The sequence below is a fragment of the Zophobas morio genome, unplaced genomic scaffold (genome assembly GCF_036711695.1).
Source record: "Zophobas morio isolate AGI-343-1 ecotype UQ-CSIRO unplaced genomic scaffold, CSIRO_AGI_Zmor_V1 ptg000006l, whole genome shotgun sequence".
NCBI classification, from domain to species: Eukaryota; Metazoa; Arthropoda; class Insecta; order Coleoptera; family Tenebrionidae; genus Zophobas; species Zophobas morio.
The window spans coordinates 4,961,862-4,989,115 of NW_026972111.1; the positions used below are offsets into that span (position 1 = coordinate 4,961,862).

General features: G+C 28.1%; 3 protein-coding genes across 3 annotated transcripts; all 3 read right to left on the minus strand.

The window, feature by feature from the left end:
- Window positions 1–1,503: 1,503 nt before the first annotated feature.
- LOC135123232 (SET and MYND domain-containing protein 4-like) lies at window positions 1,504–9,560 on the minus strand. The gene is made up of 3 exons (XM_064047725.1): window positions 9,552–9,560; window positions 2,076–3,010; window positions 1,504–2,009 (listed from the first exon to the last, which is right to left on the minus strand). The coding sequence occupies exons 1-3, from the start codon at window positions 9,558–9,560 to the stop codon at window positions 1,712–1,714; spliced, it is 1,242 nt and encodes a 413-aa protein (XP_063903795.1). The 3' UTR covers window positions 1,504–1,711.
- An 11,587-nt stretch (window positions 9,561–21,147) lies between these two features.
- Window positions 21,148–22,778, minus strand: LOC135123004 (probable deoxycytidylate deaminase). Its single transcript, XM_064047500.1, has 4 exons — window positions 22,651–22,778; window positions 22,375–22,598; window positions 22,107–22,317; window positions 21,148–22,050 (listed from the first exon to the last, which is right to left on the minus strand). Coding segments are annotated over exons 1-4 (510 nt in total). The 5' UTR covers window positions 22,653–22,778; the 3' UTR covers window positions 21,148–21,977.
- Window positions 22,779–23,411: 633 nt separating this feature from the next.
- LOC135123234 (uncharacterized) lies at window positions 23,412–25,733 on the minus strand. The gene is made up of 6 exons (XM_064047727.1): window positions 25,724–25,733; window positions 25,474–25,620; window positions 25,177–25,396; window positions 24,711–25,129; window positions 24,353–24,633; window positions 23,412–24,170 (listed from the first exon to the last, which is right to left on the minus strand). The coding sequence occupies exons 1-6, from the start codon at window positions 25,731–25,733 to the stop codon at window positions 23,412–23,414; spliced, it is 1,836 nt and encodes a 611-aa protein (XP_063903797.1).
- Window positions 25,734–27,254: the final 1,521 nt, after the last annotated feature.

A 27,254-nucleotide genomic window follows, 5' to 3' on the forward strand; every position in this document is an offset into this window, starting at 1 on the left:
AATGTGGAAACAGCATTTCCTTACATACTTAATTTAGTTATAATTAGAATTCTTATATTGTAAATAAATGTTACAAGACCTGTACTTTAAACAATAAATATTTAAAAATGTCATTTTGTTTTATTAGACATATTCAAATTAAGTATTTGCATATTTATCTCATAATAAACAAAAAACAATGTGGAACATCATAAACGACTGTAGAAACAAAAAGGACAATGATATGGATAATAGTAAATTTTTGGCAGAGGAATTTAATGGTTATTTCAAAAACATTCCTAACTTAATTTTGAATCAATTAAAATCGACAAGTGTTAATTCAAATTTCATAGACTATCTAACTAATAACGTCAATGCGTTCATCAAATAGCTTTTATTATTGAGAAAAAGCAATTACAAATTTGAATAGTAGTCGCTACTGTGACGCCTTTGGTATTAATGCCCCTATGGTGAAACAAGTGGTAAATATATGAACTGTTGGACTGTTGCTTAAAAATCAAATGACCAGTTATTTTGAATCTAATATATTTTTTTTTCTTCTAGTCAATACGCTTTTCGTAATACTTTTTCAATTACTTTAGCAGTAAATCAATTAAGTAAATTTGTACCAAATGCTCTTGAATTAAAAAATTTTGCATATGCTTGCTTTTTCTACTCAACTAAAGCGTTTTCTCCCAAAATATTTGATAAGATAAATTCAATTATTACAAATTTCATCAATCCAATATTAACAATAACATTATAAAATCTTATTTAACAACTAGACAACACTTTGTTAGTTTAAATAATAGAGAGTCAACTATCAAAAGTACAAAGCATGGTGTTCCACAGGGATGGGTCCTTGGACCGCTCCTCTTCCTCATTTATGTAAATGAATTGCCTAATGCTAGTGACAATAAAATAATTCTCTTTGCGGATGACACAACTGTCCTTGGAATGAATGCAGGTATGACATGCTTAGAAGATATCAAAGAAATTAATAGAAACCAAATAAACAGCTGCGTTTATGTTTTGATGCATTTCACACATTTATTTACGTTTCAATTGTTACGTCTTTTTTGACGATTTGTAAGCTGGTTTAGTTCTATTAAATATAATATAAACTCACCTAACTTATCTAAACTTGTGCATGTTTTGCATATTTTTAATAAAGTGGAGCATATTTTGACCAAAAATGTGTACATGTTATGTGCATATTTCTTCGATATTTTGATTTCGAAATTCGCAAAATTATTTTTTTAATTTATTTAGCTTGTGCATTTTGGAAGTTCTGTACTTACTTTTAGTTGCATGTATTGATGAGGGAAGTACTTACCGCCTGAACGCTTCAAACCAATTTTGGATTAAATTAACATCGAAAAACTAAATAAAATGTTATATTTTTTAAATATTTTGACAAAATTTTAAGTTTCATGTACATGAGATTGTTTGTACCTTAACCTATACTTACAGAAATGATAAAAAAAGCTAGCAACACAAATCACAATCTAACATGAACTATACTATGGACGTGTTTCCAGTTTTGATCAACACAACAAAACAGACGATTGATACTCGTAATTTTTTAAAAATGAGTTACAAAAGAACATACTCAACAACAAACGAACATTTTTTTGTCGTCCTTTTTCCTGAAATCGTTTTTTTGCTGGTTCCACGTACTAACACTAATACACAACAGACATAAGTAACGAGAGATTTCTACTAGCAACCATTATTTTATTGTTGGATCGCACCCTAATTGGCCCTTTTCGTCCAAAGCCGCAAAAATCTTCCTGACGATGTAACGTAAGCGTAACGTTTCTTCCGAAGGTGGAATTGCTTGTTTGTCGGTAAGTTCTTCTATGTTTTCCTTCAACTTCGTAATACTTTCTTCGTTGAAGGTCCAGTCCATCTCTCGGGATGTTAAAACAGGCCAGTTTTCCTTGCAAGCTTTGCAGGTACAAGTAAACTTGAACAACGATTGAAGTCTTTCTTGTCGGTATTTTAGGTCATGTTCCGAGAAAGTGATGCTATAAGACAAACAACAAAAAATTTAGTTGTCAAAAAAATAAATACATAATTCAAGTTCTGCTTACCCGTAGGAAATGAAGCATTGTTCTCCTTTCTTAATAGGCGAATAAGCTCTAATAATCATTGTAGATCCACAATAAGTCCACGTGGTGTTAGGATAACACGAATGATTGAACATGCTGAATAGAGGAAATAGTCCAGTTCCATACATAGGACTCTCATATTTACTGTGACTGTACCAATCCTCCATTCCGATACAGTTGATCTTACTCATCAGCAGGTTGCAGAAATATAATTCTTTAAAAATTTCCTCACGTCCACTGATCTCCTCGAACAGCGTAGACTTTTCTCTTAACAAAACGAAAAGTTTCGTAGAGAACAAAGACAATAGATACATTTTCTCCAACGTACACTCAGCCCTGTGAGTCCGCAATTCTTTAACTTCTTTATATCTGTCAGAACGATAACCGGGTTCTGTGTTGTTTTCGTCATTCATTGCCACAAGCGTGATTTTTAGAGCAAGCAACCAGTAGTCAGTGAGATACATGAACTGATCTATGAAGGGCAAAATTAAACATTCGTGCTTGTGGTAAGTTTGGAAATCCTTTTCTCTGCACGTTTCGCTACAATACAGACGTTTGTGACACTTGGTGCATGGTATCGGATTATAGCAAAACACTAGGCATCCATAGCAAAAGCAGGATGGTTTAGAAAAGCGATCGGGCTGCAGTACCACTACGTATGGTTTTTCGACGACTAGGATTTCGCCGATTTTGATATCTCTGGTGGCTATTATGTGCCTACCGTACTTTTCGTCAGTTTTTAGCTCGATGCAGTTCCTTGCTGACTGAATTTTGTCGTTTTTCTCGGATTGTGGAATTTCGTAGGCTTTGACTTTTGGTACTGAATCCTTTAGGGCTTCTAGGGCTTTCTCCTTTCGCGTGAAGAGTTTGTCGCGCATGTTCACGGGATAACCACTTTGGAGAGCTCTCTCGATATCCTAGAAAAAATATAAGAACTAACAGTCACAGATTACGAGACAAACAATAAATAGTTTTTAAAAACCTGAACAAGAATCTTGTGTTTAGTTTTCTCAACGTTTCATGAGCCCTAGAGCACGAATGTTTTTTATAAAATAAGATAATCCTTCACATGGGTTTATGAATCCGTGTTCAATTTTTACTCTACACATCTAGATTTTTCGGAAAAAAAATCAAAATTGTATAACAAGTATTTTGCAACTTAAGTTTATCGTAATCATGGTAAATCGTTAATCAGAATTTATTCGTTTATCCCCTTCCAAAAAATTGATGACGTCATCTCAAAATTTTGTCGAATAAGCCTTTCTGAAATATACAAAATATTATGACTATAAATGTGGTTTGTCTGGATTCATCTCCGACCAATTTTTTGATATCTTTATTTTCCGTTTTTCTTTTTTCGTCTATTTTATAATTTCTTGATATCACAATTTTCTGTTTTCCATTTTCTTTATTTTTTCAGTTTTGCAATTTTTCGTTTCTTCAATTTTCCAAGATCTTAATTTTTTTTCATTTTCTCGATTTTATACCACAATTTTTCGTTTTTCCATTTCCTTCGTTTTTTCAATGTTTCTTTCGATTTTACTATTTTTCGTTTATTCAATTCTTGAACTATGAATCAAAAAGCTGGATAGAAGAAAAACCGAATCGAATTGAAAAATTGGAAAACCCAAAAACTGTATAATGGAAAAATTATGAAATCGTCAAAATTGTAACAACGAAAAAATGAAAATTAAACATCGAGAAATTCAAAAATTAAAAATCGAAAAATTGAAAAATCGAATAAATGAAAAAGTTTTAGAATCCAATAACGGAAAAAGCGAAATTTTTTTAAATTATAATTATTATTACATATTTAAAATGAAAAGTAGAAAAACTGCAAATCAAAATTGAAGAAACAAAAAATTGAAAAATCGAGAAATGGAAAAAATCCAAAAATTGAAAATTTTCACCTTGAAAAAACAATAAATACAAAATCAGAACATTGAAAAACCGAAAAATTGAAAAAATAAAAAATATAATAAAACCCAAACAGAAAAATGCAAATCCAAAATTTTTACAATTTTGTGATTTTTCCATTTTTTTATTCGAAAAATTGAAAAATTGAAAAATTGAAAATCGAAGAACTGAAGAAGCGAAAATTTGAAACTTTGAAAAACTAAAATTCGAGAAACTTGAAAATCTAAAAAAACTAGTAAATCGAAAAATTGTAAAATCGAAAAATGATAGAATCGTCAAAATTGTAAATTCGAAAAACTGTGCATTGAAAGATCGAAAAATTATAAAAAAAAACTGAAAATCGAAAAATTGAAAAAATAAAGAAAATAAAAACCGAACCGAAAAGTTGCAAATCGAAGAATTGAAAAAATAAAAAACTGAAAAATTGAAAATTTGAAAAATCACAAATTGGAAATCGAAAAATTGCAAAATCTAACAGTTGAAAGACACAAATTGGTCATAGGTTATTTCGTTTACAGAGGAAGGCAATTCGTATCTTGGCAAAACTAGGTTTCAGAGAGGATTGCAGAAATAAATTTGTTGATATGAAAATACTCACACTGCCTAGCCTGTATATTTTTCAGTACCTCACTTACATTAAATGTAATTTGGATAATTATAATCGCCATAATGATGTACATAGTTATAACACTAGACATAATGATAAACTTTGTCCTAGGAAATGTAGAATAACTAAGACACAAAATGGAGTTGAATTCTATGCCATAAAATTTTACAACAAGCTGCCAGGTCAAATAAAAGAACTAAAAATAGGTACTTTTAAGAAAACTATTAAAAAAGTGCTCTTAAGTAAGGCGTACTATGAGATTTTCTAAACGATAGTCCGTGGATCTATGAAATTGTTGTCATATCTTAATGTATATTTACAAATTTGACGTGTACAAAACCAATGTAGTGTTAAAGTACAAATAAAATTATTTTATTTATTTTATTTAAATGAAAAACCGAAACGAAAAATTGCAAATCGAACGAAAGAAAAATTAAAAATTGAAAACTCCTGAAATGGAATTCTGAAAATTGCAAATCGAAGAATTGAAAAATCGGAGAACTGAAAACTAGAAAAATTGCAAATTAAAAATTGAAGAAACGAAAAATTGAAAAATCGAGAAACTGAACAATCTAAAGCTAAGAAATTATAAAATTTAAAAGCTAAAAAAGTCGAAAAAATTCAAATCGATAATTGGAAAAATCCAAAAATTGAGAAAATTTCACCTCGCAAAAACAAAAATTACAAAATCAGAACATCAAAAAACTGAAAAATTGTGAAAATAAAAACATTAAAAATAGAAATCGAAAATTACAATTCGAATATTGGAAAAATTAAATTTGAAAATACAGTAAATTATAAAAAACGAAAACTTAAAAAATCTAAAAGATGAAAAATTTCACATTGAAAAGAGAATCATAAAATTGGGGCATTGAAAAACCAAAAAGTTGAAAAAATAAGAATAAATAAAAAACTGGAATGAAAAATTACAAATCCAAAAATTGAAAAAATGAAAAATTGAAAACTCCTGAAATTGGAGAATCGAAAAATTACAAAATCTAACAATTGAAACACAAAAAAAATCTAAAAAATATAAAAAATAAAGGACATAAAAAAACCGAAACGTATTTTTTTTATATATTTTTCGTTTTCCATTTTTGATTTTTCTACTTTTACAATTTTGCGATTTTTCCATTTTTTTTATTCGAAAAATTTAAAAATCGGAAAAAGTTGCAAAATTGAGGAAGTGCAAAAGCAAGAAATTGCAACATAGAAAAGTGAAAAATTGAAAAATTGCAAATCGAAGAATTGAAGAAACGAAAATTTGAAACTTTGAGAAACTAAAATATCTAAAAAAAATAGTCAATCGAAAAATTGGAAAGAAAAAAAAAAGGAATCGAATCGAAAAATTGGAAAACTCAAAAATTGTAAAATCAAAAAATTATAGAATCGTCAAAATTGCAAAGTTGAAAAACTGTACATTGAAAGATCGAAAAATTGTAAAATTAAATATCGGGAAATTAAAAATCGAAAAACTGAAAAATCTAATATGTAACTCAAATATACAAAGATTCTGAAAACGCAAAATTAAAGACGTGCAAAATTAAAAAATTATAATTATTAAATATTTAAAATGAAAACCGAAAATTGAAGAAACGAAAAATTGCAAAATCGAGAAATTGAAGAAAAAAAAATGACAACCAGAAAAATCGTAAATCGAGATATTGGAAAAATTACAATTGAAAAAACAGTAAATTATAAAAGAGTCTGAAATTAAAAAAAGAAACATTTTAAAATCAAAAAGTTGAAAAATCGAAGAATTGAAAAAAAAACATAAAATTAGAGCATTCAAAAACCGAAAAATTGAAAAAATAAAAAAATTAAAAACCGAAATAGTGAAATGCAATTCCAAAAGTTTTCTTTTATACTATTCCGGTTTTCGTTTTTTGATTTTTCAACTTTTACATTTTATTCGAAAGGTTGAAAAATCGAAAAATTGAAAAATCGAAAATTTAAAAATTGAAAAAAAAATCGAAAAAAATTTGCAAAATTGAGAAAGTGAAAAAACAAAAAATTGCAAAATAGATAAAGTGATAAATCGAAAAACTGGAAATCGAAGAACTGAAGAAACGTAAATTTGAAACTTTGAAAAACTAAAATTCGAGAAACTTAAAAATCTAAAAAAATTAGTGAACCGAATATGTAAATGAAATAGCTAAAACCTAGGTAATAACTGAAATATGGAAAAATTCTAAATTCGTAAAATTAAAGAAGTGCAAAATTAAAAAAGTATAATTATTATTACATATTTAAAATGAAAACCAAATCTGAAGCAACGAAACATTACAAAATCGAGAAACTGAAAAATCCTAAAATAAAAAAACAAAAAATTAAAAAATCTAAAATTGAAAAACAGAAAAACTAAAAATCGAAAAACTGAAAAAATAAAGAAAATAAAAAACCGAAACGAAAAGTTGCAAATCAAAGTATTAAAGAAATTAAAAAATGAAAAATTGAAAATTTGAAAAATTACAAATTGGAAATCGAAAAATTGCAAAATCTAACAGTTGAAACGTAGAAATGAAAGACCGAAACGAAAAATTGCAAATCGAAGAATTGAAAAATATGACAACTGAAAAATTAAAAATTGAAAAATTATAATTATCATTAGATACTTTTTTTAAGTGAAAACCAAAAATTGAAGAAACAAAAAATTTCAAAATCGAGAAACAGAAAAATCTTAAATAAAAAAAACGAAAAACGAAAAATCTAAAATTGCAAATCAAAAATTGAAGAAAGGAAAAACTGAAAAATCGAGAAACTGAACAATTTAAAGCTAAGAAACTACAAAAAAGAAAAGTTGAAAAAATAAGAATAAATGAAAAACCGAAATGAAAAATTACAAATCGAAAAATTGAAAAACAGAAAAACTGAAAATCGAAAAATTGAAAAAATAAAGAAAATAAAAACCGAAACAAAAAATTGCATATCGAATAATTGGAAAATCGAACAATTGAAAAAATAAAAATTGAAAACTCCTGAAATGGAAATCGAAAAATTGCAAAATCTAACAATTGAAACACACAAACAAAATTTAAAAATTCTTTAATCTTTAATCTTTATTGATCATTCTACAGGTAAAAACCCAGTTACAGAGATCAAAGTGTACAATATAATTGTAATTAAAAATTGTAAAATAAAGCAAATAAAAAACCTAAACGACAAAATGCGAATTAAAAATTTTTAGAATCTTTAAATTTTTGTTCTCTCAATTTATCAAGTTCTTGATTTCTGTTTTTTATTTTCCGATTTTTAAATGTTTCAATCTTGCAATTTTTAGATTTCTCAATTATCGAATTTTTAGATTTGAATTTTTCAGCTTTTCTTTATTTCCAATTTTCAGATTTTTCAAAGTTTTCATTTTGTATGCTTTTTCGTTTTTTCATTTTTGATTTTTCATCTTTTGCAATTTTACGATTTTTTCAATTGTTTTATTCAAAAAGTTGAAAAATCGAAAAATTCAAAAATCGAAAAACTTAAAAATCGGAAAAAATTGCAAAACTGCCAAAGTAAAAAAAGAAAAAATTGCAAAACAGAAAAAGTGAAAAACTGAAAAATTGCAAATTGAGAACTGAAAAACGAAAATATGAAACTTTGAAAAACTAAAATTCGAAAAACTTAAAAATCTAAAAAAATTAGTGAATTGAAAAATTGGAAAGAAGAAAAAACGAATCGAATCGAAAAATCGAAAAATTACCTAAATATCCAGAAATTAAAAAATTAAAAATCGAAAAATTGAAAAATCGAATAAAAAGTTCTAAAATCAATTTCAAAGAAATACAAAATTAAAAAATTATAATTATCATTACATACTTATTTAAAATGAAAACCAAAAATTGAAGAAACGAAAAATTGCAGAATCTAACAATTGGGCCATACAAAAAAAAATCGAAAAATTGTAAAATCGAATAAAAAGTTCTCAAATCAATTTCAAAGAAATACAAAATTAAAAAATTATAATTATCATTACATACTTATTTAAAATGAAAACCAAAAATTTGAAGAAATGAAAAATTGAGAAATTGAAACAATTAAAAATCTTAAATTGAAAAAACAAAATATTAAAAAAATCTAAAATTGAAAAATAGATAAACTGAAAACCAAAAAATTGAAAAAATAAAGAAAATAAAAAACCGAAACGAAAAATTGCAAATCGAAAAACTAAAGAAATGAAAAATTGAAAAATTAAAAATCGAAAACTCGTGAAATTGGAAATCGAAAAATTGCAAATCTAGCAATTGAAACATAAAAAAAATTGAAAAATTGTAAAAATAAAGCAAATACAAAACCAAAACGAAAAATTGCAAATCGACAATTTGAAGAAATGAAAACTTAAATAATTGAAAAATTGAAAACTCGAGAAATTTTGAAACGAAAAATTGCAAAATCTAAAAATTGAAAAATTCAAAAGTTGAAAAATTTAAAAAATGAAAAATTTAAACTTGAAAACACGAAAAATTGCAAATTGAGAATCTGACGAAAAAAAATAATTGAAAATTCAACTGTCTTTAACTTTATAGAATCTTAACTACTTATATAGTTCAGAAAACAAAAATCAGAAAAATTTTTGATAGTTTTTCAAAAAAGCGGGATTTGTTAGGCTTGGGGGGCGAGGGAAGTTCTATTGAAATAACCTTACACCATTTTTTTTAATATATGTATATAAAAATTATTATTAAAACAAAGATTTTATATCATCATTTTAAGCGAATATATTTTCTTTTACTAAATAAAAATGGTCAGTTTTGAATTTTGTTGAAAAAAATAAATAAAATGAAGTCTTCACGAGGAATAAAAATCAGAAGGGAAAAATTCAAAAATTCAGTAAAAACGTACAATAAAAAAATTTTGTCTACAACTCACCAAGGGAGTTTGTGAAGAAAACTGATTTCTTTTCAACCCATAACCAAGTAAATAATTAATCGTTTTCTTACATGCTCCATGCCCATAAGATAACTAAAACGTCACAAACCCTTCAGAATATAAAACTAAACCAAATAATCTTTTTTTCTATCTAAATCTGATGCGGTTTAGACACATAACTGAGTCGAGGAGCCCCAGAGTGCTCGAAACTAATCCCTACAAAGGCAAACCTAGCAAGAAAATAGCTCAATTGGAGCGTTAACGTGACGTTTCCGCATTATTTGCTCCTACGTTAGACAAATTTCGAAAAAACACAAAAACTCTTTCGTGTAAACCTACCGTGAGGCACTCCTGGAACAAACCCATAGCAATAAGCGCCGCAGACCTGTTGCCATACGCAAACGACGCCTCTTCTTCCCCTTCAGCCCAAGAGATACTTTCCGTGTACAGTTTCAAAGCTTCTTCGTACTTCTCGGCACCGAAAAGATTATTTCCATCCTTTCTACACGTAATTGCTTTTTCGTTCGATTTGCTAGCATGTGGTAGGACTCTTGAAAGTTCCGAAGATAAATGTGCCACCTCTTGCTCGTCGTTGAAAAAAAAATTTATTCGTTCTGCGTTTGTTGCACACTGGGCGAATTCGTTTTCCTCTGCAAGAAAACAGGGTTTCATTCGTCGCATCTGTGCTTCAAAGAGTTGGTCGTCTGTGATGATTGTTCTTTTGGCGGCCATTGTGCACAGTTTTGAAATATACCGACTCTCACTACACAGAATTAAGCAAGAACCAAAACCAAACGAAGTGCCTGCGAACTTTCTCGTTTTTTGTTTCTGCAGATTATTTTATCTAGTTTTTGCTGGTGGTTCTTGCACGAAGTGGTGGTGAGGGGCCAATCAAAATGGATTTATTTTAAAATTAGTTAACCTTTTTTTCAATCAACGAAATTAATTGATTGGTTATTTAATTACCTTAAACATAATTCTAGAACCAGTTTTAAAAATTAAAATAACATTCCCGCACTTTTTTTAATTTTTCAGTTCTTCAATTTTGCAGTTTTTCGATATGCAATTTCACAAGTTTTCAGTTTTTAATTTTTCAATTTTTCGATTCTTCAGATTTTTGTTTCTACAAATTTTCGATTTGCAATTTTTAGTTCGTTTTTCTATTTTATTTATTTTTACAATTTTTCAATATCCCGATTTTAAATAATTTTTCGATTTTTCAATTTTCCATGTATGTAATTTTTTGTTTTTGTTTTTTATTTTCCGGATCTTTCAACTTTTGGTTTTCAGTTTTTTTATTTTCCAATTTTAGCTTTTTAATTTTTCGTTTCTTCAATTTAAGTTTTTTCAGATAATTTTTGAAATTTTTCACTTCTTCAATTTTGCAATTTTACAATTTTTCCATATTTAATGATTGGATTTTAAAACTTCTTCGTTTCTTCGATTTTTCTATTTTTCCATTTTTGATTTTTCAGTTTCCCGATATTTAATTTTTCTATTTTTCGATTTTGCAATGGACAGTTTTTTGATTTTATAATTTTTGGGTTTTCCAATTTTTTGATTCGATTCGTTTTTTCTTCTTTCCAATTTTTCAATTCAATAATTTTTTTAGATTTTTTCTCGATTTCTAGTTTTTCACTGTTTTAATTTTTGGTTTCTTCAGTTCTTCGATTTGCAATTTTTCTATTTCCTATTTTTTCGATTTTACAATTTTTTCCGATTTTTTAGTTCTTCGATTTTTCAACTTTTCGAATAAAAAAAATGGAAAAATTGCAAAATTGTAAAGATGTAAAATCAAAAATTGTATATGGCTTTCAAGTTGATGCCATATACACTGATTTATCCAAAGCTTTTGATAGAGTAGATCATTGCATATTGTTAAAAAAACTTGATACATTAGGAATATGTCATCAGCTAGTAATGATTTTTAGAAATCTCCTGTTTGGTAGGGAACAATTTGTTGAAATTCATGGAGTCCAGTCAACATTATTTCCTGTTAACAGCGGAGTTACTCAAGGCTCAAACCTAGGCCCGCTGTTATTTACTGTTTTCTTCAATGATGTCCTAAATGTTATTAGTTGTAGAGCGTTTATATATGCCGATGATTTAAAAATAGCTAAAGTAATAAAAACGAACAGAGATTGTTTAGTTTTACAAGATAATGTAGATAAATTAGCGCTGTGGTGTGAACAGAATAAGTTAAGCCTTAATAAAAAAAAATGTAGAAAAATTACATTCTCCAGGAAAGACACTAATTTTAATTTTTATTACAATATTAATGGAACTTTGCTAGAAAACTGTAATCAAATACGCGATTTAGGCATAATTGTAGACTCTGCATTGTCATTTGTTCCTCATATCATTGATATAACAAATTCAGCTATCAAAACACTTGGCTTCATCTGTAGAAATACTAAAGAATTTAATAATATTTTATGTATTAAACAGCTTTATTATAGTCTAGTTAGGTCAAAATTAGAATACTGTTCTATAATTTGGAGACCTCATCACCAAATTTATATTAATATTATAGAAAACGTTAACAGGAAATTTGCTAAGTATCTGTATTTTAAAATGTTCAACTGTTATCCTGTTAGTCATTGTAACCAGAGAGCTCTTCTTAATATAGTGAATGAAAATTTTCTCGAGTATAGACGAAATATTGCTTGTTTTGTATTTTTGCAGAAATTGGTGCGTGGTGATATATTCTGTCCAGCGTTACTAAATAATATTAACTTTTGTGTTCCTCGTTTATTGTGCAGAAATCCATCCACTTTTTACTATCAAATTCCAAATTCTTATCATCACTTTAATAGCCCCTTAATTACATGTTTTAGACTTTATAATAACTGTACTTTAGACGATAGCATTGATATTTTTCACGCTAATTTTAATAAAGCATCTTTCAAAAAAAGTTATTAGCACGATATGCACAATAATATATGTACATAATATTTGTTCTGATGTTAGATTTAATTTTTTTTTTTTTTTTTTAGATTTTTTTTAAATTGTAAGTTTAGTTTAAGCTGAATTTAATGTCTTTTTGTGTATACATGTCCACCATAGACTAACGTCTGTTGGAATGAATAAACGTATTATTATTATTATTATTATTATTAAAAATGAAAAAATGAAAACTTTGAAAAATCTAAAGATTGGAAATAAAGAAAATTTGAAAAAAGGAATAATTGAAAAATAGAAAGATTAAAAATTGAGAAACTTAAAAATCGGGAAAGTGCCAAATCGAAAAAACGAAATATTGTAAGATCGAAATCGAAAAATCGGATAATTGAATAATCCAAAAATTGCGAGATTAAAAAATTTTAAAATTGGAAAATCGAGGAATTGTAAAATTAAAAGATTGAAAATTTGAAAAATTGAACAAAAAAAAATACAATTGAATGAAACATTGAAAAATTATGGAAATGAAAAAACCAAAAATTGTGATATAAAATTGAAAAAATGAAATTTAAAAATCAGGAAAATAAAAATTTTCCAACTTTTGAAGTTTTCAATTTTTCGATTGTAATTTCACAAGTTTTCAATTTTTAATTTTTCAATATTTCAATTTTTCAGATTTTCGTTCGGTTTTTTATTTTATTTATTTTTACAATTTTTCGATATCCCGATTTTATATCTTTCTGTTTTTTCAATTTCAATATTTTCAATTTTTCTCCTCTTCATTTTGTTTTATTTGCAATTTTTCGATTTACCATTTTTTTCTTCAATTTTACCATAGGTGACTTTGGGAAGTTTCCATTTTCAATTTTTCAATTTTTCGATTTTTCAATTTTCCATGTATTCAATTTTTGGATTTGCAATTTTTTGTTTTTGTTTTTTATTTTCCGGATCTTTCAATTTTTGGGCTTTTATTTTTTCGTTTTTTCAATTTAAGATTTTTCAGTTAATTTTTGAAATTTTTCACTTCTTCAATTTTACGATTTTACAGTTTTTCCATATTTAATGATTGGATATTAAAACTTTTTCATTTATTCTATTTTTATATTTTCTCATTTTTAATTTTTCAGTTTTCCGATACCTGTATGATTTTTCAAATTTTCGATCTTGCAATGTACCTACAGTTTTTCGTAATTTTTGGATTTTCCAAGTTTTCGATTCATTTTTTTTTTTTATTTTTAGTTTCTCGAATTCTAATTTTTCACTGTTTTTATTTTTCGTTTCTTCAGTTCTTCGATTTGCAATTTTTCCATTTCTCATTTTTTTGATTTTGCAATTTCTCGTTTTTTCACTTTCTCAATTTTGCAATTTTGTACGATTTTCTAGTTTTTCGATTTTTCAACTTTTCGAATCAAAAAAATGAAAAGATTGCAAAATTGTGAAGTTGTAAAATCAAAAATGAAAAAATGAAAACTTTGAAAAAACAAAAATTTGAAAAATAGAAAGATTAAAAATCGAGAAACTTAAAAATCAGGAAAAGTGCAAAATCGAAAAAACAAAATATTGTAAGATCGAAATCGGAAAATCAGATAATGGAAAAATCCAAAAATAGCAAGATTAAAAAATTTTAAAATTGGAAAATCGAGGAATCGAAGAATCGAAGATTGAAAATTTGAAAAATTGAATGAAAAAAATATGAAATTGAAAGAAACATTGAAAAATTAAGGAAATGAAAAAACGAAAAATTGAAATATAAAATGAAATTTAAAAATCGGAAAAATAAAAATTTTCCAACTTTTGAAGTTTTCAATTTTTCGATTGTAATCTCACAAGTTTTCAATTTTTAATTTTTCAATTTTTCTATATCTCAGATTTTCGTTCGGTTTTTTATTTTATTTATTTTTACAATTTGTCGATATCCCGATTTTATATTTTTCTGATTTTTCAATTTCAATATTTTCAATTTTTCTTTCCTTCATTTTTTTTTATTTGCAATTTTTTAATTTTCCATTTTTTTTTCTTCAATTTTACTACATGTGACTTTTGGAGTTTCCATTTCCAATTTTTCAATTTTTCGATTTTTCAATTTTTTGATTTTTCAATTTTCCATGTATTCAATTTTTCGATTTTCAATTTTGTGTTTTTGATTTTTATTTTCCGGATCTTTCAATTTTTGGGTTTTTATTTTTTCGATTCCTCAATTTAAGATTTTTCAGTTAATTTTTGAAACTTTTCACTTCTTCAATCTTACGATTTTACGATTTTTCCACATTTAATTATGGATTTTAAAACTTTTTCACATATTCGATTTTGTATTTTTCCATTTTTAATTTTTCAGTTTCCCGATATTTAATTTTTCAATTTTTGGATTTTGCAATGTACAGTTTTTCGATTTTATAATTTTTGGATTTTCCAATTTTTCCATTTGATTCGTTTTTTCATCTTTCCAATTTTTCAATTCACTATTTTTTTTTTATTTTTTAGTTTCTCGGTTTCTAGTTTTTCACTGTTTTAATTCCTCGTTTCTTCAGTTCTTCGATTTGCAATTTTTCGATTTCCCATTTTTTCGATTTTGCAGTTTCTCGTTTTTCACTTTCTCGATTTTGCAATTTTTTCCGATTTTTTAGTGTTTCGATTTTTCAACTTTCGGATTAAAACAAATTGCAAAATTGCAAAATTGTAAAGTTGTAAAATCAAAAATGATAAAATGAAAATTTTAAAAATAGAAATATTAAAAATTGAGAGACTTAAAAATCGGAAAAGTGCAAAATCGAAAAACGAAATATGTATTGTAAGATCGAAATCGGAAAATCGGATAATTGAGATATACAAAAATTGCAAGATTGAGAAACTTGAAAATTGGAAAATCATCGAATTGAAAAATCAAAGATTGAAAATTTGAATAGAAAAATATAAAATTGAAAGAAACATTGAAAAATTAAGGAAATGAAAAAACGAAAAACTGTGATATAAAATCGAGAAAAAAAATTTAAAAATTGGAAAAATAACAATTTTCTAACTTTTGAAGATTTCAATTTTTCCATTCATAATTTCACAAGTTTTCAGTTTATAATTTTTCAGTTTTTCGATGCTTCAGATTTTCGTTTCTACAAATTTTCGATTTGCGATTTTTCGTTCGGTTTTTTATTTTCTTTATTTTTACAACTTTTCAATATCCGGATTTTATATTTTTTTTTGTTTTTTCAATTAATTTTTGAAATTTTTCACTTCTTCAATTTTACGATTTTACAATTTTTCCATATGTAATTATGGATTCTAAAACTTTTTCATTTACTCGATTTGTCTATTTTCCCATTTTTTATTTTTCAGGTTCCCGATGTTTAATTTTTCATTTTTTCTTCTTTCTTGTTTGTCGATTCACTAATTTTTTTCTATTTTTAAATTTCTCGATTTCTAGTTTTTCAGTTTTTTGCAATTTCTCGTTTTGTCACTTTCTCTATTTTGCAATTTTTTTCCGATTTTTTAGTTTTTCGATTTTTCAACTTTTCGAATAAAAAAAAATGGAAAAATTGCAACATTGCAAAATTGTAAAGTTCTAAAATCAAAATTGAAAAGACGAAAAAGAATAAAAATGAAAACTTTAAACCCTGAAAATTAAAAAAAATTAAAAAAACTAAAATTGAAAAATAGAAAAATTTAAAATTGGAAAACATAAAAATCGAAGAAGTGCATAATCGAAAAAAATCAGTTATTGTAACATCGAAATAGGAAAATCGGATAATTAAGAAATCCAAAAATTGCAAAATCGAAAAATTTAAAAATTGAAAAATCGAGAAATTGAAAAAGCAAAGATTGAAAATTTGAAAAATTGAATGACAAAAATTATAAAATCTAAAGAAACATTGAATAATTAATAGAAAACGAAAAATTGTGATATAAATTCGAAAATGAAATTTAAGAAATCGGGAAAATAAAAAACAAATCAACAACTTGAAAAATTGAGGAAACCAAAATTTGAAATATCGGAAAATTAAAAATTGAAAAACCTAAACATCGAAAAATGAAAAACTATAATATTGAAAAATTGCAAAACTGAAAAATTGCCGATCGAAAAACTGAAGAAACGAAATATGAAAAATTTAGAAATCGACTGTTATTTTTCAATTTCCATTCTACATTAGATAAAATAAGTCAGCAAAATGGAGGAAGAAAGTGGGGGGTGGGGCTAAATTTAGTTTCTTTTAGTTTAATGGGAAACAGTAGCCCCGCCCACCCACCCCTTCCTCGTTCCAGTGACTACTCTTAATATTGTTCAGTCCCAACTTAGCAAGTTTGCCCCGCCCGCCCGCCCTCTATTTTCTTAGCGGGTATGTCGTTTGCCACAATTAGTCTTATTTCAGCAAGAAGTAGCTAAGATAAAACTGATTTTGGCAAATGGCATACTCTCTAAGAAAATAGAAGGCGGGTGGGCGGGCCTACAACTTACTAAGATAAGACTAAACAATATTAAGAGTAGTCATTGGAATAAAGAGGGGGTAGGTGGGCATGGCTACTTGCTTACAAGACTTTTTAGAAAAATTCAGCCCCGCCCACCTCTTTTCTCTATTTCACTAACTTATTTTATTTACTCTAAAATAGGAATTGAATTCTATTTTGACAAGCGGTAGAATCAAATGTTTAAAACAAAGTACAAAGTGGATTAAATTTTTTTTTCACGAGTTTTCAATTTTTTATTTTTTCCACCTTTCGATTTTTGCAATTTTTCAGCTTTTAATTTTTTTCTTAGTACTTGCTAAGATAACACTAATTTTGGCAAATGAAATACTCTCTAAAAAAATAGAGGGCGGCTGTAAACTGGGAATTCAAGTCTATTTTAACAAGCGATAGAATCCCAGATTTAAAACAAAGTAAACAGTAGCCCCACCCACCCACCCCTATTTCGGTTTTATTATCCATTCTTCTGAAGAGCGAAAGATTTTTCTCGAAAAAATATTTCAATTTTAGATTTTTCATTTCGTGATTTGCAATTTTTCTAGTTTTCATTTTAAATAAGTAATAATAGTAATAATAATCACAGTCTTTAGTTTATTAAATTAAATAATAACAATTTTTTTAATTTTGTCCAGTTTTATTTTCCAAACAAATTTTTTTGGACTATTCATTTAATTAAAATAAATTGAACGATTGATTCAAAATTTAACAATTCATTACAAAAATATTTTTGAATACTAGAGGTCAGTACAACATTAGGAAAATTAATTTTTTTTTTATCATGAAGGAAGATAAGGTGTATGTGATTATTATTCCTAGTCTTTCAATTCACCCAAGTTAAGATTCAATTTCAAAAACACTTTAATTTTTTATTAAAAGCTAGTTTGTTGCTTCTTAAATCTACTAAAAAAATAATTCTTTTTTATTTATTAATTTTTTATTAACAACATTTATACAACTTCTACCAAGTGACGGATCTAACACAACTTTGACATTGTTAACGTCACAAAAATTACCAAACCCACACTGTCATATTACACTATACTGTACTAACAAATACTACTTTAAGCGTTCTTCAGTCCTACCAACGGTTCGAAGCGCCGAAAAAATCCCCAAGCTGGGAAATTTTCGAGCTGTTCGAATCTTCTCGGTTGTGAACAGACCATACGGCTGTAATTAATTTATTAATAATACAAATAGATTTATAATCATTTAAAAAAATTACAGAAATTTTATAATTAGTTTTTGTTTGTGTACAACTGCCAGAATGTTGAAATCAAAGTAGAAATAATGAGTATTTTGCCCTTACCTTCAGTATACAGCTTCACTTGTACTCCAGTGTATAGTGAGTTTACAATAAATTGCACCTTTTTGTTTTAATTTGTGGCTGATGAGGTAGTTGAAAGATCGAATCTGAAAGATACTTTATAAATTTAGTTTTCACGATATAGAACATATTTACCTAAATTATTTCTTCATTTATTTGGTTCTTCCTTTCCGTTTCATATTTTCAAAATATCGTCAAAATCACTCCGGACAATATTTAGGAAAATGCTACACGATCTCATGCATTGCTTTTTGTTTATTTAATAATAGAGAAAACACAATCCTGTTTTATTTGAAGGTCTTATTTTATTCATAATAGTACGTACGTGTAGTGCTATTAAAAATTTTCAGTTTTTGATCAAACTCACTAATACTAGTTGCGAAAAAGACACCATTAGATTATCTTTTCAAGTCATAAATATCGCAGGTAGAATTGAAAGAAAAGCAGATGAGATGTGGTGACGTAAAGGCACTTTTAAGCGATGGTCTCCCAAATTTTTTTCTACAATTTCTACAATGTGTTGAAAAACTGAGGAAACAAAAAATTGTAAATCGAAAAATTAAAAATTGAGAAAGTGAAAAATTAAAAAATGAAAAATTGTAATATCGTAAAATTGCATAACTGAAAAAGACCAAATCGAAAAACCGAAAAATTTAGAAGTCGAGCAATTGAAAAGTTGGAAAAATTGTGAAACCGAAACATTGAAAACTCGAAGAATTAATACATAATGATAATTAATTTTTAATTTAACTTAATTAATAATAACTAAAGATATTGTAAAAACAGAAAATTGTGTTATCAAAAAATTGGTCGAGGGTAAATAAATCCAGATTTTTAGAAAATTTGTAAAATTTGATCTGCGAATTTTGATAAAGTTAATGTGAGGTGTGCTACGCGTGAGTTTTTCTATTACAAAATTTTGTGATGACATCACTTTTGCAAGGATACGTATATCAATTTGAGTAGATGCAACGTATTACTAATAATACCAATACAATGAACTGCCTCATTCATTAATTTTTTTGAATCACCCTGTGTAAGCAATTCTAAAAACTATGGATTCATTGATAAAAAAGATATACTTAGAAGGCAACTTAATACGATGAAGGAAAATTAAGAAGATGAAAACAGTACTTCGAACAAATATTAAATAGGGAAGATACTTAGAAAATACTTAGAAGAATCTTTGGAGGAAAACAAACAGAAGGAGGATGGGAGAGAAGAACTAATGAAGAAATATATGATTTATATAATGACACAGTTGTAAGCAATTTCATAAAAATAAAAAGATTGCAACGGTTAGGACACCTAAAAAAAATGACCCAAGAAAGAAAAGTTAAGATGGTGGCGTGGAAAATTCCAGAAATCAAATGGAAAAGAGGCAGACCAAGGAAGAAGTGGAAACAGGCGATAGAGGAAGACCTAGCAGAAAAACAAGTACAGGACTGGAGGAAGAACGCACAAAACCGAAGGGAATGGAGACGCATCTCAAAGCTATGCGCCTAAATGACCTGCAAGAAGCTTAATATAATAAATTTAAAGGAAAAATATTGTTGCTGGATCAACCTGAGAAAATCTTTTGAGCTTTTAGTGTTTTACTTTCTACGAATTTGAACAACTCTTGAGTACCGCAGTGTTTAAGTACCCATGGTGTATTAATTTGGAAGCCCATGGAGATTTTTTTGTAAATTATTTAAAATTTAGGGGAACTAGGTGGTGTTCTATTTTTAAAATACTCTGACCTGAACTGTTTTTGAGTTAATTTTGGGACCCTGTTTTTTTTTTAAATTTAAATTATGCACTCAAATTACGCATGGATTTATATTTCTATTTATCGTTCCTCTCACAATTTAGTTTCCAATCCTATATAAAATTCAGCAATATTAACAAATTAAGTGAGCAAATTATTTATTACTTGTTCAGTTTAGTATTGTATTTGTTTAAGTATTAAATATGTGTAAGTTGTTAATTTTATGAAACCTCGGAGTGTACTTTATAGAGATAAGGAAACTGCGTTTTATTTTACAAGTGTTTTTTTTATAAAATTGACTGAGAAATAGATTTAATCTCTAATCACGAGTCAGCAAAATGAACTGTGAACCATGCTTATGATTTATCATCCTTCAAAATAGATTTTAAAATACCTGTATGTTTTTCATAGATAGTTATTATTTCGAGTAAAAATCTCCAAAACAACAGATAATATTATTTAACAAGGTATTTTAGATTAAAAAAATCAGAAAAAGTGTTAATAAATTCTATACTTTTGCAAACATTGTTTTTGATTATGTATTATTTTTAATGCAAGTGTATAGTATGTTTGTTTAAGTTAAGTAAACAACTTACACAAACATAACATTTACGTAAATATTAAATTATTTCTCAGTAAATTTTGGGATTTATTTTTACCTTTACGAAGTATTCAGCTTTGAGATTACGAAACCTGTCATTTTTCGGCACATTATTTGTACTTTGGACCTACCAACGTTTAAATACCTTTGCACTTCGGGAACGATTATTCAGAGAACAAGTCGAGTCCAACGAGTGTCGAGAAAACCCAGTGAAGTTGCGCCGGAATTATTTTGTACATAATCGCTGTATAACACGTATGGACGTTTATGGACTCCCAAAGTTAATTTGTTTTACAGCCCTGTTGTCAGTTTTATTGTTTAGCTGAAGAGCGAGGCGAACTCAGGTACAGAAAAGATCGGCTTTCCCCTGATAGGCTCTTTACCTGTACAATAGAATTGACGCCTGAGCTGTGAAACAAATTAACGTTGGGAGTCCATAAAATTCATATAATTCTGGACAATCTTTAACATTATTACAATTTCATTTTCCTTAAAAATATTTATTTAATATGCTACATAGAAAAAAATGTGTAACTACAAAATATTTACAATTAGTGGCTATCAGTGGCAAACATTGACTCATAAAAAGCTAAACATCCACTTGAGAGAAATTATTTCTCCTGAGAAACACACCTTCACGGTGGTGTGAATCATATGTATGATTTGTGTGTTTATGCAAAAATGATAATGGGCGATTTTAAACCGACTTAATTTTATTTTGAAAATTATGCAAGAACTGAAACTGTGCTTCGTGCTAAGGTTTTGAATTTTCACAGTTTTTTTTTCATTCACTTAAAAACATAAAAATATTGCTTATTACATTTTTTCTAGGAGAGATTTAAAACAAAATATCTAGTAAACTAGTACGTTTCACAGAAAGGAAAAAATATCAATCTACAGAAGTTTGAAGGAGCGAATTTTGTAAATCGAATTTCTAGATGTATTGGACAAGGTCTATTAAGACATTCAGAATAGTTCGTTAAGTGGGTTTAATTTCTTAGTTGATTACAATATTTTTTCGATGATCGAAATCTCTAAAAATTAAAAAATAAGAATCAATTATGCAACCAAATATACATTTATTGTTGTTCATTTCTGGATCCCATTTTCCCATTTCAAAATCTAAAATTGACAGATTACTACAATCTAAACAAAACCATAAGTTTGTTTAGGTAAGATAAGGTCTCTTTATATTAAAATATATTTGAAAGATTTTTTAAATACCGGGTGACTATTAATAGTTGAAGCAAATTTTTGGGTTGGCAGTTATGAATTATTGGCAGCAATGTTAACATTTCAATTTAATATCAGTATGTCATCATAAAATTTTAAATACGTTGACAAAAAAAAAAATCACAAACATGAATAGTCACTTAGTATTAGTATATAATTTTAGAATACACTTAGAATATAATATAGTTTTACAAGCGTGAAGTAAAAGTAAATTATTTGCAGATGGTGTATAAGAACTAATATGGAGGCGAAGAAAAAACCGACTTTTTAGAGAAGTCAATCGTAATGGTTCTTTTCGAACTAAATTGTCTGCAAAAAAAAATAAAAATTCCTGCTTCACAACCAACTCCAAATATAATACGCACCTGCACTCGACCCCAACTAAGTCAAGCATTCTCTTTGAGGCCTTGGTTGTATCTTTAGCAGAATGCTTGTCATCAAGATACACAATTTTTTTAATACCATGTTGAATAATCAATTTCGCGCATTCATTACATGGAAAAAGCGTACAATAAATAGTACCATTTTTTAGCGACCCTTTGCTGTTAACTATTGCATTAAGTTCAGCATGACACACTAAAAAAAATCGTATATATTTTATATAACGACTCATTATTGATTAAAGAAAATTACCGTAGAGAAGTTTGTGATCTAGCGGGTGGTCCTTACAATGCTTTTTTTGTAGCATAGGTAACTGACTTGAACAACCAGTAGGTAAATCGTTGTAACCTATCCCGAGAAGACTACCTTCACTATTAACTACACAAGCGCCTACTTTGGTTTTAGTGTCAGGGCTATCTTCACTTAATAAAAGGCATAGTGCCATGTAGTACTCGTCGGGATTTTGGGGAGACGCCCTATGGAACAAAACATGTAACTAAATTAATCGCGTTTAGAAAGGATACTTACATGTCAAATAACCGGAAATAACAGCACAATTGATAATGAGCTTCTTATTTACCCAAAATTATTAACTATAATGATAGATTAGTTGTGGAGATTTTGTTTTATAGTTTACTTGTTAATCATTGAGTTGTGTTGTTCCATTCTTCTTATACTCCTATATTATTACTTTATAGATAAGATAAAATTCATTGCCCAACAGTATACAACGTTCCATTAATAGGACACTTATATATACGAAAATATAAAAAAATAATCAAAACCCCTCAACTTAACTTAAGAATTAAATGATAGAATTACATGTATCCTCAACTGTTTAATTTAAAGTTCTTAAACTGCAGTTGAAAATATCAATATCTCTACTTAATTCCAATTTACCTAGTAAATATATGATAATATAAACAGGACTTTTCCTATCTATATTAGTTCGTGGAGTGTGACAGTACAAAGTGACCCTATGTCTACTGTTCAACCGGGGAACATAAAAGTTCAGCTTACTTAGCAATTCGCAACAGTCTAACTTACCATGTATCAATTTATACAAAAACACAATAGCACTACTTATTAATCCTACGACAACTTAGCGATCTCACAGCAAATTTGTCAAACAAAAAATTTTGAGCACAATTCTTCACTGGCCACTGTTTGAATTCCTTGAAATAAAGATACTTCAAGAATTTCCTCTGTATGTTTTCAAGGGAAGTGCATTGATATCTGTAGTATGGAAACCACTAAACCAGGCCAGAGAGCAATATTCAAGCTTCGTCCTAACAAGGGAATAATAATAACAACAAATGTTTCAACGTCTGGATATTATCAAAATCCTTGCAGATCCGTAATATAAAACCTAAGATCTTCAAAGCACTGGTTGCAAGAAAGTCAATGTGGACTTTAAAGGTAAAGTGCGAATCAAACCATACACCTAAGTCTTTAATCTCCGAACATCTTATTAGACTAACATTATTTATTGAATACTCAAACATTAACACGTTCAGCCTATTCAAACATGTAACAACATTGCACTTATCATTGTTAAGCAAAAGACAATTATTGCAGGACCAATGATGTATTTCATTAAGGTCATGTTGCAGCAGTCCACAGTCACCATTATTTACGACCTTGCGATATAACTTTATGTCATCAGCAAATATCAGGATTTTAGAATGCTTAATGCTGCTAGTGATATCATTAATAAAAATAGAAAATAGTAAGGGCCCAAGAGTGGACCCTTGGGGAACACCAAAGGTTACCGTATAATGGTCTGAGAGATGACCATTGATCATGATGCTCAAGTAGGAGGCAAAAAATTTTGTGATTGATTCAGATAGACCCAGACTTGACAGCTTAAAAAGTAGCAGTTCATGGTCAACTGTATCAAATGGCTTAGAATAGTCAAGATAAATTACATCCAGTTGACTCATGCTCTCAAATGTGCTGATTATCTCTTTAGAGATGCAAGTCAAGTTAGTCAAAGTTGATCTGGCAGTAAAGAAACCATCCTGTCTAGGTGTCAATAAACATTTCAGCTGAAAAAACAGTGTCTGGAGATAATTGATTCCAGAATCTTAGAAAAATTACAAAGTAATGATATGGGTCTATAGTTGTAGATATCCCCAGGGTCGCCCTTTTTGAAGATTGGAACAACCTTAGAAAGTTTCCACATGTCAGGAAAACAAGACGTTTTTAAGATCAATTGGAAAAGGAATACCAACGGTTTACTAAAAACAGAACTACAGTCTCTAATTACAAAATTAGGAATTTGATCAGACCCTGATGTCCGAGAATCTTTAAGCTTTTTCATAGCTCTAAGTACTTCTGATTCATCAATAACTATGTTGACATTAAGATTATTGTGGGCACTAAATAAACTGGTATTGTAGTTAACTTGATTAGGAGTAGACGAACTAAAAGTTGAACTGGAATGACGAGCAAACGCATCAACAATATCCTTTGGTTTTTCAAAATATACATCATTAAGATGAAGCTTGCCTGGGATTGAAGTCTTGTCTTTAATATATGACCAGAAGAGCTTTGAGTCATTACTTAATGAATTCTGAGAGTCTCACGAATATAGATTCTAAAATCTCTAGAAATTAATTGTTTAACAATGCGTCGAACACCACAAAATTGTTTATAGGATTCTGTGTTCAAGTTATTTAACTTGTATTGATTAAACTTCTTTTCCTTAAGTTTAATGTAGCCTTTCAATTCATCTGAATACCACTTGGGAAATCTAGGTTTACTATATTTCACTCTCGGCACGTGCTTATCTAAAACATTGTTAATTATCCTGTATAAAACGTCACAAGCATTGTTAGCGTCTGTGATTGAATAGATAGAACTCCAGTCAACAGTAAGTAATTCCTCATAAAGTACTGGAAAATTAGCTTTGCTAAAACTGTAATCTTTGCTATTAGAACTCCCTGGAAAATTAACAAATGAACCTTCAACAACATTGACCGTGATGTAAAGTGCAGGATGATAGCTGTCACAACGCAATTATTTAAGTTACTGAAGACTAAGTCTAATAACCGACCATCCCAGTTAAGTATTGTGTTGGACTGCACAATATTCAGAAAAGACGCCATATTATGCACACAGTTAGACTTCGCGTCATTAGTCTTCCCAAGAAAATTTGAAACATTCAAATCTCCAACAAATAGAGATTTCTCATATTTAATTAAAAGATTTTCTACGCAATCTACAAAATATTCAAAGTCATCGACCGACACATCAGGAGGAACATAGACAACTAAAATACATAATAGCATAATGTGCATCCCACAACATCTATTAAGTCAGGAAAACAAATATGAGATAAATCAATACCGGTTGCATTAAATTTTTCATGAAGCGCTAACAAAACTCCACCTCCTCTACTTCTTCCAGTCGCCTCAAAATTACGATTTTTTCTATAGGCACTATAAGACTTAGGTATCAGTTCTGAGCTACTAACAGATGGGTCTAGCCAAGTTTCTGTCAGACAAATGAAATCATATTCAAGGTGTGTTAAAAAACAGTACAAGTTATTAACTTTTGACATAACACTCCTAACATTTTGATAATAAACACTAATTACCCTGAAACATTGAGACTTCACCCTGATGTTGTTTCTGTAGTTGCAATTTTCTCTAAAAAATTCTGCCTTGGGAAATTAAAACGTCTAACACATACACCTTGCGGCCAAAAATCATGTTTCAATAAGTTCTCTTTAAATATAAAATTAACTCCCACCTTGTATGCATCATATGTTGTACCCTGAAGATGTAGTTGCTCAATTATAACATCATCGGAAGATAACTTACTGGCAATAAATGTCTTAATAACGGTAATATCGACGTTTTTGTTTTCCAATTCGGAATTAGGATTATCGAGGTTCTACTGTACACTATACGTGTAATGAAAAGAACCAAATGTCACCCATGTTATGTGAAGAAGAGTATACTAGCTAAAATTTTATATTTTTTTTGTTTAGAACGAATTTCTGGTAGATAGGTAAAATCACACAAAAATTGCCCCCCCCCCCCCCCCACCCAACGAAATCCTGTATCCGCGCCTGGTCCTACTAGCTAGGAACAGAAAGGAATTAGAAAAGATAACAACAAAGCTAATGAGACAAGTAGAAGAGCTAGGCCTAGAATTTAATATAGAAAAACAAAATATGTGTGGAACTAAAGAATAACTGTGGGAGTAGAAACAAAAACAACCTACAAATAGACAGACAAGAAGGAATAAAAGTAGAATTTGAAGAAGTAGAATTCTTTATGTACTTAGGAGTGTTGATAACCAACAAATGCCAAGAAGACAAAGAAATAGAGCTGAGAATTGCTAAAAGTAACAACTGTGCAGGAGAATTAAGAAAAATTATGAAAAGTAAAGAAATATGAAGACAAACAAAACTATGAATATACAGGGTGTTATTGAAAGGTACGTACAACAAAATGGACAGTTCTTCGCGAAGTCTAAGAAGTCGGAAAAACTTACTTTGTGTTATCAAAATTATAAGGGGAAAATTAACCCTTATCCAACCTTTTTAGACGCTACTGAAGGATAAATAGGTAAAATTAATTTATTTTAGTAAATCCTAGCAACTGTAACAATAAAACTTTTGTCAAGACTAAATGTTGCTATAGAAACGAAAGATGATCTTTTTATCAGAGGCGTACAACGAATTTGGACATAAATTTTAATAATTTTTATCTCTAAAAGGAGAACACTTTTACCTGAACTTTTTTTAATTTTTAGCACCCATACTTCGAGACCAATTGCCGATTTTAGTTTGTACGTACCTTTCAATAACAGGCTGTATAACAATTTTAATTTTTCAATTTTTCGGTTTTTTAATGATCCGATTCTATAACTCTTCTTTTTTTCAATGTAGATTTATTCAATTTTTGGATTTTTCAAGTTTTCAACTTAATAACTTTTCGGTTTTCAATTTTTCGATTCTTCAACTTTTAGATTTTTTTTTCGTTTTTTCAGTTTTAGGTTTTTTAATTTATCGATTTTTCAATTTTTCGTTTCTTCAATTTTTGATTCGCAATGTTTCTAGTTTTCATTTTAAATTATGTAATAATAATTATGATTTTTTAAAACGTTCTCATTTATTC

Excerpts from the sequence above, each read along its gene's own strand:
- LOC135123232 (XM_064047725.1), bottom strand. Across the intron at positions 2,010-2,075 it reads CAATGCTTCATTTCCTACGG|CATCACTTTCTCGGAACATG; the intron begins GTAAGCAGAACT and ends TTTGTCTTATAG.
- LOC135123004 (XM_064047500.1), bottom strand. Across the intron at positions 22,318-22,374 it reads AGATCACAAACTTCTCTACG|TGTGTCATGCTGAACTTAAT; the intron begins GTAATTTTCTTT and ends GATTTTTTTTAG. Across the intron at positions 22,051-22,106 it reads TTAGTTGGGGTCGAGTGCAG|ACAATTTAGTTCGAAAAGAA; the intron begins GTGCGTATTATA and ends TTTTTTTTGCAG.
- LOC135123234 (XM_064047727.1), bottom strand. Across the intron at positions 25,397-25,473 it reads TGAAAAATTTAATGCAACCG|TTGTCTATGTTCCTCCTGAT; the intron begins GTATTGATTTAT and ends TATGTATTTTAG. Across the intron at positions 24,171-24,352 it reads CTGTTTTTAGTAAACCGTTG|CTGAAATGTTTATTGACACC; the intron begins GTATTCCTTTTC and ends CTGTTTTTTCAG.